Below are 16963 nucleotides of genomic sequence, written 5' to 3'. Positions count from 1 at the left end.
GGAGATCGTTTGGCTCAGGAAGTTCCTGATTGATCTGGAAGTTGTTCCAGTCATGTCTAGGCCCATCACCCTTTATTGTAATAATAGTGGTGTTGTGGCGTATTCCAAAGAGCCTCAAAGTCACAAGCGCGACAAACATATCGAGCAGAAATACCACCTTATCAGAGAGATTGTGCATCGAGGAGACGTGATTGTCACGAAGATAGCTTCAGAGCATAATGTTGCCGATCCATTTATAAAGGTTCTTATGGCTATAGTGTTTGAAAGTCACCTTCAGGGCATGGGTCTACGAGACTGTCCACGGCTGGACTAGGGCAAGTGGGAGTATTATTGTACTAGGCCTTTGTGCCTTAGTTTATTGATTTGTACTTGTAATTTTCTTGTACACCCTACTAGCTTTAGGACAAGTGGGAGATTGTTGGGGTTGATACCTAAATCTCGCTGGGTCTAGTAGTTTGTAAATATGTATATAAACAAACATTTGTGATGTAATAATATGAGATATTTTCTTCACTACAATCTTTGATATATGAGATATTTTGTTGCATTAACCACAAACTAATAAACTAAAATCCCTGGTTATCGTTGTAACTTAAGCATGTATGTGATGACATACAAATAGATCATGCTTTAAGTGATAACCTAAATGGTCTGTAGTAGATGCATAAAGGAGGGAAACCTTATCCTGTTGACGCTACGAGTGTGACCCGCTTCGTAGATGTTACAAGTGTTGTAAAGTACTATAAATGGTCTAATCTTGACCATTCGTGTATTCACATACGAGCGGGGATGTTCTATATAAAAAAGTTTGTATAAGACTGGACCACGAAATGTTTAGTATCGTTATATAACGTTGTTTATGACAGAGACTTTCATTTCACTAGGATGACTATAGGTAACATGACCTTAATCCTGAGTGAGTTCGGAACTCCTGTTTATGAAGGCGATCCTTTGATTTGTATGGGTGTGAGTGGTTAGATTGCCGACTCAAACCTACCACTTCGGGGATTCGTCTGATTAGGGAGTTAGGAACTCAGCTACACAATACAGAATTCACTCCTTCCTTGAAGTAGGGGTAAGTAGATAAATTGTTCCCTTAAGGGCTGATTCCAGGGCTTGAACAATGTGGCGCCACACCTTCTCTTGGCCCGAGAATGATTTACTCATAGTAGGACTATGATGTATTGTTCACTAGAGAAATCAGTGGTACTTAAGGAGTTAGATGTAATTATAGGGGAAAAACGGTAAATTGGCCCGACTATACTTACGAGCGATTTGTGAAGGGTCATTTACTGTTGATTGGTTATATCCAATGGACACAGAAATATATCTGTAGCACAAAGAGTGCAGCTGTCAGTTTTTAGTAGAATGTCTGACAGTTAACGGATGGTGAATATCATGATTAAAGAGTTTAGTCAGTTATTCATGTACCGTTGGAGCTTCAAGCTAGAGGTCCATAAGGTCCCCTTGGTAGCTCAATGGATTCATGTTGAGAATCAGTTTTTGGGTTAGTTTGAAGTGTTCAAATTAACAAGAGGGAATTTGATTATATATGATAGAATTAAATTGAATCAATTATATGAGATATAATTGACTTAATGTATTAGATACATTAATTGGAGGAATTATTATTAAATTCTATAAGGGAGAAAAAGAACTATGGTTTATATATTGCATGAGATGTGATATTAAAACTATAGGTTATGAATATATTGATTATATTTGTAATTAAATCAATTATAGGATATTTGGTTATGGTTTTTTCTCCCATAACTAACTTAGTGGGAAGTTGTGATCAGTTATAGTAACTGATGGATAAAATGAAAATGGTTTTCATTTTTACACTATGCGATCATTAAGCGATTGAGATACAATCAAGAGCATTAGCTATACGATAGCTTGAGAGCATACATGATCGTGCAACGAACGAGCTATACAATAGTCACTTGTTTCCTAAACGATCGAGTACACTGTCTATACGATAGACTTTAAGTTATCTCCCACTTACTCTATCGTCTATACGATATGTCTAAATTCCTCTTATCCTCTACCAAATCCTACAGAGCCCATAACTCATGGATTCTTACACCAAGAATACCAAGATAGCCTTCTGGTGGTGTCTTCTTACTGTTCGAGGGACGAGTGTTTTTATGCTTGTTCGAGGAAGATTGCTGAGGCCTGACTTTCGTGTTGGTGAATGATCGTGCAGTAAGTTCGAGGGAACAAGGAGAATAATTCTTCAAGGGTAAGTTCTCTTGAACCTTAGTATTTCCCTTTTTGAAGCATGCAGTAATTTAGAGTTTTGCATAACTATTCTGTTTGATTGTAAATATGTATGTTCTATTTGGGTTTGGAACGATCTCGCTTCCGCTCATGGGTCTCTTTGTTAAGAGTTCATTCAATAATATATATAATAATTCCTTCGTATTGCCTTTTTTCCTTTTTTTTTTTGTAACTAAATACCTAATATAACCTTAACTTTTACTAAATACTTAACATCCCCTTTATTTTGTGTAATTTATATCACCTAATAAATTAGGTTACTAGAACTTATAATTAAATTAATTTAACATTGATTGATAGGTATTGTCCTAAAAAACATTAATTGATAGGTAAATTTTTAGGAAATATATTCGTTTATTTATTTATTTTAAAAACAACAAAACAATCAACAAGAAAAAAAGAAAGAAAGAACGTCACTCCCTCAAGAGCCACCACTGAGTTGGTGAAGCAAGTCTATATGACATCAATCACTATTCACACACATAAGTTTCCCAAATCTTCTCTAGAACTTCTTCCATCTTAATCAACAAATGTGTTTGTCTGCAACTCTCATTGTGCCGCTTCATGAGCTAATTGATTTGCTTGCATCGATAGTAGTGAAAAACACAAATATAAAAATGGTGAGTTTGCATTATGTTTCACTAATGATCATCTCTACCTCCAAGATTTTGCTGATTTCTTTCTTCTATTATTGAGCAATAACGCTTATAGAGTCAATTTCTACCTCCAAATCAAGGAAACCCACTTTAACTCCCACGAATAAACCCTTTCGAACAATCATTACCTCCAACATATCAACATCAACTAAATGTTCACAAAAACTAGTAAGAGTAAGCATAATCTCTCCTTAATCATTTCAAAACATCCCTTGAAATTGCACTTTCTCTATTCATTTTCTAAAAGTTGTATTTGTATTATTTTAATAAGACATATAGGAGGGGTTCCCATCTACATAAATATTGAGGGTGAGAGGGTGGGATTATGCCAAAAAGCTCATGTGATTCTAAAAAAATGCTTGAAATAATCCAACAGCCATGCTCAAATATTACCACCAACACAAAACTCCCTCTCTTGTTGCACTCCATCCTCCTTTTGCAAAATCAACTTTTTTACAAAGAAAAAAAAGGAGGATGATTAGACTGTGTGGTTTTTCTTTCTATTATTATTATTATTATTATTATTATTAGAGGGCATATCAATTCATACTCCTACACTTTAGAGATTATATCAATTTTAATATTGAATTAATAATTGTATCCATTTAAATCCCAACCTTTTGTAAGTGTATCGATTAACACCCTCCATTATATTCCGTTTGAAAAAATTGTGTAAAATTTATAATTATGTCAATTAAACTCCTAAACTTTTATAAATGAATCAATTTAGACTCTTAGACAAAATTTCTTTTAAAAATAGTCAATGCATTTACTTTAGTCATCAATTTTGTAAAATCGACATTTGAAGAAGTATACACACATTTGAGAATCAATGTTTGATGATTTTCAAAGGTAATCATAATGAAGGGTCTAAATTGATCCTTCATTATATTTCTTTTGGAAAAATGTTGGGCAAAACTTATAATTGTGCCAATTAAACCCCTAGACTTTCATAAATTAATCAATTTAGACTCTTGGAGAAAATTTCTTTTGAAAACCGTCTGTGCATTTACTCTAGTCGTCTATTTTGTTAAACCAACATTGAAGAAGTATCACATATTGGAGTTTTAATTGATTGACTTATAAAAATTTAAGAGTTTAATTGACTTATATTATAAGCTTCATATAATATTTGTTGAATGAAATTATCGAAGAGGATGATGTAATTATTAGTTCAAAGTTTTAATTGATATAATTTTCAAAATTTACGGGCATAAATTGATATTTGGGCTGTTTTCAATTAAAAAAAAATGTGCCTACTTATCTACAAATACAGAAAATGTTATTGTTTTAACATCCCCATTGAGAATTTTGTCAATAATTTTGTCATCTAAAACAATTACCCTCGATATTTGTTCTTCTTCTTATTATTTTAATCCCCATTGGTAACCATTTAGTTTTTTTATTTTAATTTTATTTTTGAAAATTAAGCCTATTTCATCCTCATTTTTTACAATAATTTGCATATTTCTTAAGTATAATTATTAAATTTTTAACTGAAATTCAAAAACAAAATCAACTTTTTGAAAGTAATTTTTTTAGTTCTCAAAATTTGGCCTGATTTTTTAAACCATCGATAAAAAAAATAGATAACAAAAAAAAAATTTAGAGGAAAAATAGTATCTTGTAAACTTAATTTTTTTTTTTAAAAAACAAAATAGTTACCAAATAGGGTCTTACTTTTTTTAAAAAGGTTATGCTTAACTTTATATGGGAAAAGGGCAAAACGGTAAAAGCACGACTCTAGTTTTCTCATTCTCCAGATAGACATCAACGAAGCTACGCAATAAATAAATAAAATCTTTCCACTTAAACTGAGTACTGCCTGCTAACCAATTTCCTCTGAAGCTGACTATTTCCTTCTCCCATGGCGGCCATTTCACTAGACTCCGCATCGTCCATTTCTCTCAGGCCTACTTCTTCCAAATTCCCCTTCAGATTCCCAACTCACTCCAAAACTTCATCTCTATCCATTTCAAAATCCCGCAGCTATAACCATCGGATCAAGAAAGCGCCTCTCTCTGTGCAAAGCATCGCTGAAACGAGTTCCGGTCCTTCATTTTCTAGAGATAGTTCTTCTACTTCAAAGATTATATCAGGGTATGCACGCATTCTTCTTCTTTTTGTATGATGTTTGTTTTCTGTTCGCTTTTTTATCCAGCATGCTCTGTGTAGGGATTCGGTTTCGTATTGTCAATCTAGTTTTCGTGGTTTTCTTCTAGCGTAGAGGTTAGGTTTCTCGTGAAAGTTTTAGTAATTTCTTCATCTACCAGCATGGAGAGGATTTGAGGAATTGAAGATCATGCGTTTGTATGATCGTTTCATGCTCCAGAAGATTGGAATTTTTAAGCCATGGAGTCAAACTCTGCTATTAGATTATCTGATAGTGTTTTGTTTATTAATAATGGGAAGAAGATTTTGCTTATGTACTCCCTGATGGATGCTTGAATTATATTGAAGAATATGATGAGTTATTGGTTGATTGATTTGGACCTAAGAGTCATGTTGTGGGAGATATTCCCGATGTTCGATTCAAGGTTCTGAAGGTTTCTGGAGTAACTTTTAGGTCTACGAAAGAGAGTTCCAGGGCCTGGACTTTGTGAGAGGTTAATTGTGACGTCCTTATTTATTATTATTGAATTATTATTTGGTTTGAGTCCCATTGCGCTCAGAAGCAAAAGTAAAGCAAGGTGAAATGACTTAACTCAATCATCTGCTGTCTACCATATACTAGAGAAATGATAAAAGCCATTCTAGTAAATTGGAGATGTTAGATAGGGGGAAATTTATGAAACCTAGGGAAAATTCTCCAGGATCCCGATTCAGCAAAGCTAAATTTCCTTTTTTCCTTCCTAACCTCATATTAAAACTATTTGGCAATCCCATCAAGGGAGTTTCAGTTCCTCCCCCTGTAACCCCAATAAAATGAGTGCAACAAGATGGAGTGTGCAAGAATTGAAGATCAGTAATGATATTTGGTTTATTTGTTAGATTCTAATGTTTCTCTCTAGGTCTTGGTGACAAGGATTTTTGTAATTACTCGTTAAGTTTTGTTTTACTTGTTTGGGGCCCGTCATGTAGTTGGCTCTCCTTTTGCGACTTTTTTTTAAATTTTTTTTAAGTTCTTGTATTCTTTCATTCTTTCTCAATGAAAGTCAGGTATTATTCAAATAACACCATCTTTTATCTTAATAGTTTTGCAAGACCCTTAATTTAGTCCAATTGAAAACACTGGCAATACGTCTCAGTTTATTGTTCATTGTAATTACCTACTGATTGATCACACTTTGACGACAAGTTGTACTCTGGGGTGAAGTTATGTTAGGATTAACATTATGTGGACATTAGCATTACATCAAGCATATGCTGCATTTTGTTGGATTTAATTGTTGGCCATCTGGTTTCATCTTCTGAAATTTTAATATTATCTTTGTGGTTGTTCCATTTAGTAAATTTTATTATTGAATGAATCATAATTGATAATCATGTGATAGCACAAAACTATGAAGTGTATGTATTCAATGTATCATAGATCATTTCCATCCAATCAGACTAAAATTTATTGTGGTTTTGATGTATGATGGATCTATGTTCTATGTTGGTTTGATGCCGTCTATTGTTTTGATCAATCAGACAATCAAAATTTGAATTTTTGAAAATCTTACTCTAATTTGGTTGTGAAATTGTTCGAATTATGTTACTGATGATGCCGACAATGTTTGTAGAATTTAATCCATTGGATGGCTTTTTTCATTTAAATACTTATGTGGTACATAATATCATGTTTCCAGGGTGAGACGACATACAATTTCTGTGTTCGTTGGTGATGAAAGTGGAATGATTAATCGTATAGCTGGCGTTTTTGCTAGAAGAGGATATAACATCGAATCACTTGCTGTTGGCCTGAACAAGGACAAGGCTCTTTTCACTATAGTTGTCTCAGGGACTGAAAAGGTGTTAGAACAAGTTATCGAGCAGCTCCACAAGCTTGTGAACGTTCTCAAGGTTACAGTTTCATCTTTTTAGGCTCATTTTTAATTATGATTCGGTCACATTTATTTAGCCCTTCCATTCTTGTAGGAACCATATTTGTAACTGTCTCATGGATACTAATCTTCTCATCAGGTTGATGATCTCTCCAGTGTGCAACAGGTGGAACGTGAACTAATGCTTATAAAAATAAATGCTGATCCGACATATCGTGCTGAGGTAGTTTATAGGCAATTTATGCTTCAGGATTTCCGTTATCAGAATGCCTAAAGGCTACACATTTGATTTATTTCTGCTACACTCAATTAACATTCTTTCTTGATCTCCCTTTCTTTTGCCTTTTAGATTAAGAGGCTAGTGGATGTCTTCAGAGCAAAAATTGTAGATATCTCAGATGATTCTGTAACAATTGAGGTGAGATTAGGATTCTCCCTCCTCAAAAGCTCTTCTGCAATTCTTTTAAGTTTTTGGTAATTTTGAAATTTGACCTCAATCTGTTCCTAGGTTTGGCCTGTTAAATTGCTTGGGTTTTACAAGTGTTTAAACTGCTGTAGTAGTTTGGTATGGACAATAATTAAGAAACTTAGGTTGCCTGGGTTTGGTATGTGTTCAGTAGTTGGTATGGACGATGGCCTCAAAAGATCTTCTCCATTTGCCATTTTGAGAGAAGGGCAGATTTGGTGGTAAGTTGGGTTTGTGCGATGTTGTCGGGTCTGTGGAAGGATAGGAACAATAGAACCTGTAGAGGAGTGGAGAGGGGGGCCCTCGTGTGCCTGGTCCTTCGCTAGGTTGTATGTTTTTCTTTGGGTGTCAGTTTGGTGATACCATTTTTTTGTAATTATTTGTTAGATCTTATTTTACTTGATTTAAGTCTCTTTATTTAACAGTACTTCCTTTTGTGGGATTGTTTTTGTTGGATGCCCTTTTATTCTTTCATTTTTTCTCCATAAACTTTGGTTATTTGGAGGGAAAAAAAAAAGAAACTTTATGTAATCCTAGACATTCTAGTATTATTCTGCACTAAGTAGATCAATTATATCCCACATTTGCTTTTCTTTCCCCGTTTTTGAGGCCTCAATATTTCTATTGTTTTAAAACTATTTGTATCATGTAGGTAACTGGGGATCCAGGGAAGATGGTTGCTTTTCAAAGAAATTTAAGCAAATTTGGAATTAGAGAAATTGCTAGAACTGGAAAGGTCAGTAATTTACGTAATCTTAAATTTTTTAAAATATTATTCTCTCTTCCCATTTTTGTTTAGTCTAGTTTGATTGTGCTTCCTAGATATATAATATGTTATTTGATAGTATGGGGTTTCATCTTAAAACCAATTGACAATCTAAGGAGTAGTCCATCTATCTTATAAGGAGTTTGAGATCTCTTGGTTTTTCCAATGTGGGATTCTCAATATACCCCCTCAAGATGGTGCCTCTTTTGGATTCACCATTCTTGATCGAATCCCAATTTCTTTTTTTATTGGACCGAATGCTCGTTTTGGCTTTATGGGTTCTGATACCATATTTGATAGTATGAGTTTCATCTCAAAACCAATTGGCAATGTGGGGAGTAACCTACTATCTTATAGGGAGTGTGAGGTCCCTTGGTTTTTCTTATGGGGGATTCTCAATATATGTCTTTGACTTTGATGTGTCCTTTTGACGTTCTTTCTCAATATTAGAACTTCCAATTCTTTCCCTATGACACAAACATTTATCAATTTAGTCCCACCATCCATAATAATCCCCAATAGTTTGCTTATGTGACATTACATCAATAAATTTGTTTCTTGTATAAACAACCAATATTATTCTTATAATTATTTTATGTGACATTACATCAATAAAGTCGTTTCTTGTATAAAAAAGCAATATTATTCTTATAATTATTTTTTGAACAAGAACCAAGATATAATGAAAATGAATAAATGTTCAAGGAATAGAAACTCTGTATGGGAGTAAAAATAAGGGGGAAAAAACCAAGAACTTAGAAATGATTACAATCAAATAGAGAGCCAAGGGAACGATAAATCTTTGAAAGAATGTAGGATCACCCCCCCGCCCCCTGTCATCAAGGCTGAAACTATGGAAGGAAGGCTCCACAAACCAAGGAAAAAACAAGCAAAGTTGCGAGAAACACCTCACTAGAAAAAGAAGGCAGCGACAACACCCCAAAAAAAGGAACTCGAAAAGGCCAAAGAATCCAGCCAAAATACCAAAAAGAACTCAAAACTCAACGCCAAAGAAAACATAATAAAGGGTGGTGGAAAATTGAGGATTAAATTGGAATCAAATAACAGCAGGAAGTGGAAATTCGAATTGAATAACAACCACCTTGATATGAAAACCCTAAAACCTTGAAAATTAAGAACCCTTTGGTTATGTTGCCCTAATTACAAATTCTTAAATCTTCAAATTCAATTTGATTTCATTCCAAAGGGAAGGACTAGATATAGATTACCTTGATCAAAGACAAAGAGATAAGAACTAGTTTCTCACTCTAAGTTCGAACACCCCATGTTGATTAGACCTACTTGAATGTTCTTGGCATGCAACCCTAACTCATGAAATGAAAAGTGGTGATGAAGCTCTGTAATCAACCCAAAGACTTTCATTTAGAAAAACCCAAAACTCAAAAAACTGGTGTACAATGTTCTAAACATGATATTAGCTAAAAGACCCATTTGCCTCTAAAAATAATTTTCCCCAAATAGCTCAACTAATAAAATAGCAAAACTAATTAAGGTCATAAATTGGACCCACACAAGCAACTAAAAATAATGAGTCTTCTTTAACATAAAACTCTATTTTCTTCTTGTAGCATCATTTTCCCGCCCTTGACCTCCTTTAATTGAATTTACCCCTAGTTGTACATGGGAATTGAAAGCCAATTGTAGTTTGGCCTTTGAGTGTGTGATTGGTCCTAGAGGACATTTTGGTTCATATCAAGCCTTCAACTCTCAGCCACTAAAACCCTAGCCATGAGTTATCATCCTCGTCATTTGGTGTCGGTCTCTAACCCACATTTTCATTTAGGGGGTGTTTGTTTCAAGGGTTGGGATTGGATGGGTTAGGCATCCTAAACCCAACCCTTGTTTGGGACATGTATTTAGGAAGCCTTGGCTTCCTAAATTCTTTTCCCATGGGTTTGAATACACTATTCAAACCCATGGGTTACATTTTTCTTTTCTTCTTTTTACCTTTCTCATTTAATCTAGGAAGCACATTGGCCAACCTTCGAACATCACCTTTAGTGACCACCGCGGCCAACTTCGGGAGCCACCTTCGGCGATTGTCGCCAACCAACTCCAGCCAACTCTGGCCGCCACCTTGGTGATAGTCATCGGCCAACCTTCGGTCGCCACTGACCAACTCCGATCACCATTGACTAACCTTTGGCAACCCCCTTCCCCCCACATTGGCAAAATTCCGGCCACCAACTCCGTTGGTCACCCTCCGACTGCCACCTTCGACGACCACCACCAACCTTGAAAATATTAATAAAAATACTCTTAGAGTCTTAGTATATAATAAATTAGACAAATTTGTATATAAAAACACTTTTAAGAACGAATTGCAATATATGTATATTTTTTATTTTTATTTTTATTTTTTTTTATTTTAATGAGTTTTTATCAAACATGCTTAATTAAAAATTCATTTTTGAAAGACACTTTTTTTAAGTCATTCCAAACACACCAATAGCAGATTGTGTAGTTATATTTATTTAGGTTATATGTGTAGAACTATATATGTTTGAAAGCTCTAATTTAATTTAATAACATTTTAATTTTTTTTTGTTGGTCAATAATCATTTTCTAAACGTAAAGATTTAAAATGTTTAAAACAACTTAATGACCAAATAAAAACTAAAACTCAAAATTTATGATTGTTTATTCCTCAAATGTAATTTGATAAGAAAAGAAAGTATAGTTTTTCAATCATTGAATTTAATATTAAAATACTAGTTTATTTCAATTTTAAGTCAACGTATTATGGTAAACAAAAATGATCATTTTCAAATTTGTTAAAGTGACAAGTCTATGAAATTTTATTTCAAAATCTAGTAAGATTAAAATATCAAATTATTATAACAATAGATTAAATAAAATTATAATTTTAGTCAAAATCTCTATTTCAATTTTTTTATAAAAACATTCTTCTAAATTTTTTAGTTTATTTTAAACTTAACTATATTAAAATAATTAACATGACAAATTTAAACTAATCTAAAATCTAACTGGTGATTGAATACAAGAAAATATTTCACAAATTAAATATTTATAAATCTGCACTTCATTCCTAGGCTACTTAAGCCTGCACTCTAAACCCAGGCTTCTTAAACCCAAACTTCCAAAACTTGCCCTCCAAACACAATTTTCTTAAACCCATGCTACCTAAACCTCCTAGCTTAATCCCTAGACTTAACTTTTCCTGTTTTAAGATTCCAACCTGCGCGCCAAACGCCCCCCTAGTGTCTTTTGGTGTCTGTTTGGGTTAATGTAGTGATAGCGCTTTGGGGAAACAAAAGAACATTCCAGAAGAAGGTTGCATGCTGTGTTCTCTCTCAAAGTCTCTTGTAATTGTAATTCTCTTATATCTTTGCTAGTTGGGAGTCAATCGAACCCCTAGCTTGGTTGGGATGTCTCATCTCCCACCTTTTTGCACTTTACCAATTGTAATGCAAGTTATTTTTCTTATCAATGTATTTTTTTCTATATAATTTTGATTTTATTTTTGATAGATATACAATTCTTATTTTAATTAAAAATAAAGTTTAAAAGGATAACGTAAAATAACAATTGTAATATTCACCTAGAAGCTTGAAGTTCATTATGAATTAGTATTATACTTTTACTCTAAAATATTTATGAGTACCTGTTCAAAATTTAAATCTAAATTTGTATCAAGATTTTACTTCAGTCACCTATATTTTGCAAGTTCCTATTTTATTTTATATGTATCATATCTTTCAGTCATATCTTTCAATCATGTTTGTATCATTTAAAGAAATATTACCTTAATGCCACATATCTTTAGTATAACGATTAATGAACTTTAACTGCAGTTATTCGAAAATTAATTGAAAATTGTTATTAGATTAGTGAGAAATTGAAACATTGGAGATGTTAAGAGACAAAAAAAAAAAAAAAAAAAAATCGATACAAATTTATATATTTTGCAGGTTTTGAATTCGTGGATCAGTAACAACAGAAAATCTATTTCATCTTGTAGATTGCTTTAAAGAGAGAAAAGCTAGGTGCATCTGCCCCGTTTTGGCGATACTCTGCAGCTTCTTATCCAGATCTTGAAGAAAAGATGCCTGCTAATGCTTCCATGGGAATTGAAAATAAAGCATTCAACAGTGAACTGAGTGAATCCAACTCATCATCAGTAAGGGGGTTTCCTGCATTCTGGTTTTTGTTCTGACCAGATACCTCATTGCACGTTCTATATTGAAACTGTGATTGAATATAACAAGATAGATCTAAGTATAATTATTTCAACCCCCCCCCCCCCCCCCCCCCCCCCCCCCATTATGAGTCTGGAGTCACCTACTAGTGCTAACGGAAACAAGTTTTAGGTTCTTCACTCCCAAAATTTATTATTTTTCACCAATATTTCTTTTTTATGTTTATATTTATTTCCCCAAAAAGCAAATAATTGTTTGAAACTTTGAAGTTTCCAACCAATGGTGAATTTATGGTCGTTTCCAAGAGTTCTATGCGTCCCAATTGTATTTAGCAAGTGTTCTGCATTTATCCAATTTGCTTAAAAAGTGTTTGACACAAGGTCCCATAAATGTTTTGATACTCGTTGTACATGGAACCAAACTAAAATTTACCTGCTTTGTAGGGTTGGCTGTTTCTTTCTTTCTTTTTTTTTTTGCTTAAAGAAAGTTTCTATCAGATTGCTATGTTATTCTCTATGGCTGTTACAGTTACGAGCAAGTAAACTTTCAATGGTAATGTTTTCTTTTCTCTATGAAGGGAGATGTATATCCTGTGGAGCAGTCCGATGATTCTACTATCAAACCAGTTCTTGATGCTCATTGGGGAGTACTCAATGACGAAGATGTAAGAAACAATTGATGCCTTATAGGTTTCAAATTATCATTTGATTCATAGTTCTCAATGTTTATTATTTACCATATACAATTAGAGTACAAGTTGCCTTTTCATAGCATAATTTAAGGGGTCCTGCTTTTCTATTTGAAACCATTATGATTATAGGCATTATTGGAATTTATATGTTGTCGTGGTTTGAGTAATGCTCCTGTGTCTGTTTGCCACAGCCATGTGGCTGGTTTATGCGTATTCTATACATTGAAATAAAAATGTTCTTTGTTCATCTTACTGAAATCATTTTACTACTACAAATTGCAGGTGGACGGTCTTCGTTCACATACTTTATCTCTGCTAGTAAATGATTCTCCAGGGGTCCTTTATATTATCACTGGACTTTTTGCAAGAAGGGGATATAATATTCAGGTATATTTAAAATCTCACGTCTTGCAATAGTATTGATGTTTTGAGTATAACAGAATTATATTTCTTTTGATATATTTCTCCTTTGGATTCTTTTAATCAAATCTGATGAATCCCTTGCTATCAGAGTTTAGCTGTTGGTCATGCAGAAGTTGAGGGCATTTCACGCATAACAACTGTTGTTCCTGGTACAGATGAATCAATCTACAAGTTGGTGCAGCAACTTTATAGGCTGGCAGATGTTCATGAGGTAAATACCGGAAGTTTTTTCCCCTAAGTCCATTTTCGTAGGGCGGTTGTATCATATTTACCACTTAAGTGCAAATTTCTTCTCGAGTTATTTGAGAATACTGGCTTTATATGTTGCAATCAGATTTAGACTTTTCGAACAATCGTAATTCTTGTTTGTATTTTGGACACTTGCAAGATCTATATGCTTTAAGCCCCCACTCATGCTTAGAGGCTAGAGGTTTGGAGAAATTCTAATGTTCCCTCTCTTTCTTATCTCCCAATTATTAGGAGATTTGATCGTTTGTTTCTTGCCTTGCTTTTAAGAAATTGTCCTCAGCCAAATTCCTTTTCATATCCTCGCAATTGCGTCCTCTTGAAATTTTATGTAGTTACCAACTTTGAGGTTTTCAGCTAAGTGTTCTTTGAATACCATTTGAATAGTTATTTCCTGTTAGAGAGGTAAATATCCAAATCTAATTTGCCGTTGGCTACTCCTCTTTAGGTTCGGGATCTGACCCACATGCCATTTTCGGAGCGGGAGCTGATGCTGATTAAAATTGCTGCAAATCCTTCTGCTAGGCGTGACGTGCTTGATATTGCCCAAATATTTAGGGCCAAGGCAGTTGATGTCTCTGATCATACCATAACACTCGAGGTAGATAATTCTGAAACTGATATGTTCTACTGCGATTTGGTTTTTGATAAAAAATTCATTTTTACTAGTAGTTAGCTTCTTCAGTAGTTTTAATAATTGGATAAAATTTGTACATTTTTCTAAATAAAATCAGGAAATTGTTTGTGTTTTATTTGATAACAATTTCATTTTTTTAGTTTTCTGTTCTTTTGAAATGTATGCTCCTTTCCTCTCTATTTTCATACTAATGGTTATTACACTTCTTAAAGTAGCACTTGAGGAATTGTTAGTCAAATTTTAAAAACAAAGATTGATTTTTTATAACTATTATCATTATTATTTTTTTTATTAACTTTTCAAAACTTGATTTTGTTTTTGAAAATTCTAGTAGAAAGTAGAAAATAAATATCGGTGGAAGTAGAGTTTATAAGTTTAATTTTAAGAAATCAAAATTTAAAAACCAAATGGTTATAAAATTAGGTCTTTTCGACCAACACGAAGCTTAATTTCTACAAATCCATGGTGGGTGAGCTGAGGTGGTGGTCATTGGGGCCAATAAAAAATTCTAGAACTTAGACAGAATAGCTTCAAACAATGGTGGTCACCTACCTTCTTATATTTAATATCTTATAAGTTTTCTGGGCTCCCAAATGTAGCAAGATTAGGTTATTAGATGTGTTAGCCAGCCCACTGACCTATAATTATTGATATTTTTTTTTAAAAAACCCTAATACACAGAATTCCTCAAACCCAATCCCACAAATATTCAAATTTAAATACAAAGTAAAATAGATTAAAGTCTAAAATCAGACCAAAATTCTCAAACTCAACTAAAAAAACATCCCAAACAGTTCTACAATAATAGATCCACATGTTCAATCAGAAAAACATCTACAACAGTAAAAAAGTTTGGAAACGTTATTAATTTTTCAACATTTATTTGAGTCCATATTTCAATTTAACCGAAAATAGTTTTAAGGTTAAATTTTGATCCAACAAATTAAGTACTGTGTATTGTAAAGCAACAATTTGAAGTGACGAATCTACTTTGATACTCATTTCAGCTTACAGGAGATTTGCATAAGATGGTTGCACTCCAGAGGTTGTTAGAGCCTTATGGCATTTGTGAGGTTTGTACAAAAGATCCGAGTGAACGCCCCCTTTTGTTTTTTGTTCATAGATAGATAATCTTCGGGTGTTCGTTACAGGTAGCAAGAACGGGACGAGTAGCATTGGTTCGTGAATCAGGAGTAGACTCGAAATATCTTCGTGGATACTCTTTTCCTCTATAAGTTTGAGGGGTGAGGGGCAACATTGGGGGCTTACACAACAAATATCGATCAAAAGATACAAAAAAGAAGAATAAAAAAAAGTTTCTGCATTTTTGTTTATGAAGATACAACTCAGAGGCGCTTCTGCCAGTTGATCAATGTTATTTGGAGCTGACTAAAGGTGTAGAGTTCATGTCAACACTGTAGTTAATGGTGTGAGAAATGTTTGTTTCATTGATATTTAGATGTTCAAAGTAATTTTGACCACGGGGGGTCTAAGTTTTGATTTTTTTTTTTTTTTTAAATGATTTATTTGATTTAATTTCTAAAATTCTAAGATAGTAATTATTCCATTTTATTTGTTTCGGCTAAGTAATATGGATTTGTTAATTAACATAACTTGTCATGCTTATTGTTTTCAATTCTAGGGCAGTTTCATCTCTTGTGCTGAATTATCAACTAAACTATAGATATAAATGTTTTAAAAGCCTTTATTGTTATGGGAACAATCTATTTAGCCTATTTGCAACCAACGCTCACACACACCGCCCTAGCGTTTTTACAATTATGCAAGTTCTCTTCCCAGGGGCATATCCACGTGGGGGCAAGAGATGCCTTCCACTAAGTTCACAGTTCGATGCCCTGCAATGCAATTATCCTTGTTATTCCACGTTTTTTGTATCTTCTTTTAATTTAATTATATATTATTACAATTTCAAATTTTTTTATTTGCAACTTAATGCATAATTTTTTTTTTTTTGTTTGATGCCTAAAAGTGGATCAACTAGTGAATTTGCATCTCGGGGGAAAAATAATTCTAAGTGTTGCAAAATAAGAAAAAGTGAATATCGATGTGCCACACACTCCTACCTTTGATGAATGAAATTTCATTACTTATGTAATAAGCTTAGTTCTATGGAATAGAATTTAGGCTCATAGTTGCTCTTTAATTTATGAAATTATTGAGTTGTTACTCTTTGAGCAGTTACGATACCGCTACTTGAAGCGATAGTTGATGTCTCACTAGCTAAGCGGTAGTTGATGTCTCACTAGCTCAAGTTTCTGTGAACTCCATTAACTCTATGAATTGTATGTTATGAACTTGGACCATTATCATTCAATCTACTGTAGAGGTCTAATTATCCTCCCTAGTATCGCTAAGTTTTGCATGGCTTTTGAAGAGGTTCTCCATGGGTCCTAAAAGTATACGTCAATACTTGTAGTAGAGGGATCGATATCCCAATTTTAATTTTACAGAACTTCTAATTGAACAGAGGACGGAAACATGATAAATCACATCTAATTAAGCATGCTTTTAAGAATTAATTCAGAGAGGAAGATGGATTAATAATGACTTACTCTTGAAGAACGAATTCAATGACTTACTCTTGAAGAACGAATTCTCACGTTTCCT

General features: G+C 33.5%; 1 protein-coding gene across 1 annotated transcript; it reads left to right on the top strand.

Annotated features, from left to right (window-relative positions):
- The first annotated feature begins 4742 nt into the window (after positions 1 to 4742).
- LOC120077065 (acetolactate synthase small subunit 2, chloroplastic-like) lies at positions 4743 to 15921 on the top strand. Its single transcript, XM_039030917.1, has 12 exons — positions 4743 to 5039; positions 6731 to 6944; positions 7065 to 7148; positions 7275 to 7343; positions 8044 to 8127; positions 12161 to 12319; positions 12916 to 13002; positions 13312 to 13416; positions 13541 to 13663; positions 14147 to 14299; positions 15343 to 15408; positions 15487 to 15921. Exons 1-12 carry the CDS (start codon positions 4807 to 4809, stop codon positions 15568 to 15570), a joined length of 1461 nt encoding a protein of 486 aa, XP_038886845.1. The 5' UTR covers positions 4743 to 4806; the 3' UTR covers positions 15571 to 15921.
- Positions 15922 to 16963: the final 1042 nt, after the last annotated feature.

The sequence above is a fragment of the Benincasa hispida genome, chromosome 5 (assembly GCF_009727055.1).
Source record: "Benincasa hispida cultivar B227 chromosome 5, ASM972705v1, whole genome shotgun sequence".
Classification (NCBI taxonomy): Eukaryota; Viridiplantae; Streptophyta; class Magnoliopsida; order Cucurbitales; family Cucurbitaceae; genus Benincasa; species Benincasa hispida.
Note: the sequence above shows the minus strand (reverse complement) of the source record. Positions and strands in the feature narration are given on the sequence as shown.

What these genes read in the sequence shown, in the direction of transcription:
- LOC120077065 (XM_039030917.1), top strand. Translation starts at nt 4,807, where the DNA reads ATGGCGGCCATTTCACTAGACTCCGCATCGTCCATTTCTCTCAGGCCT. An exon ending in ACTTCAAAGATTATATCAGG is followed by an intron (nt 5,040 to 6,730) that starts GTATGCACGCAT and finishes TCATGTTTCCAG; the next exon opens with GGTGAGACGACATACAATTT. An exon ending in GTGAATCCAACTCATCATCA is followed by an intron (nt 12,320 to 12,915) that starts GTAAGGGGGTTT and finishes TTCTCTATGAAG; the next exon opens with GGAGATGTATATCCTGTGGA.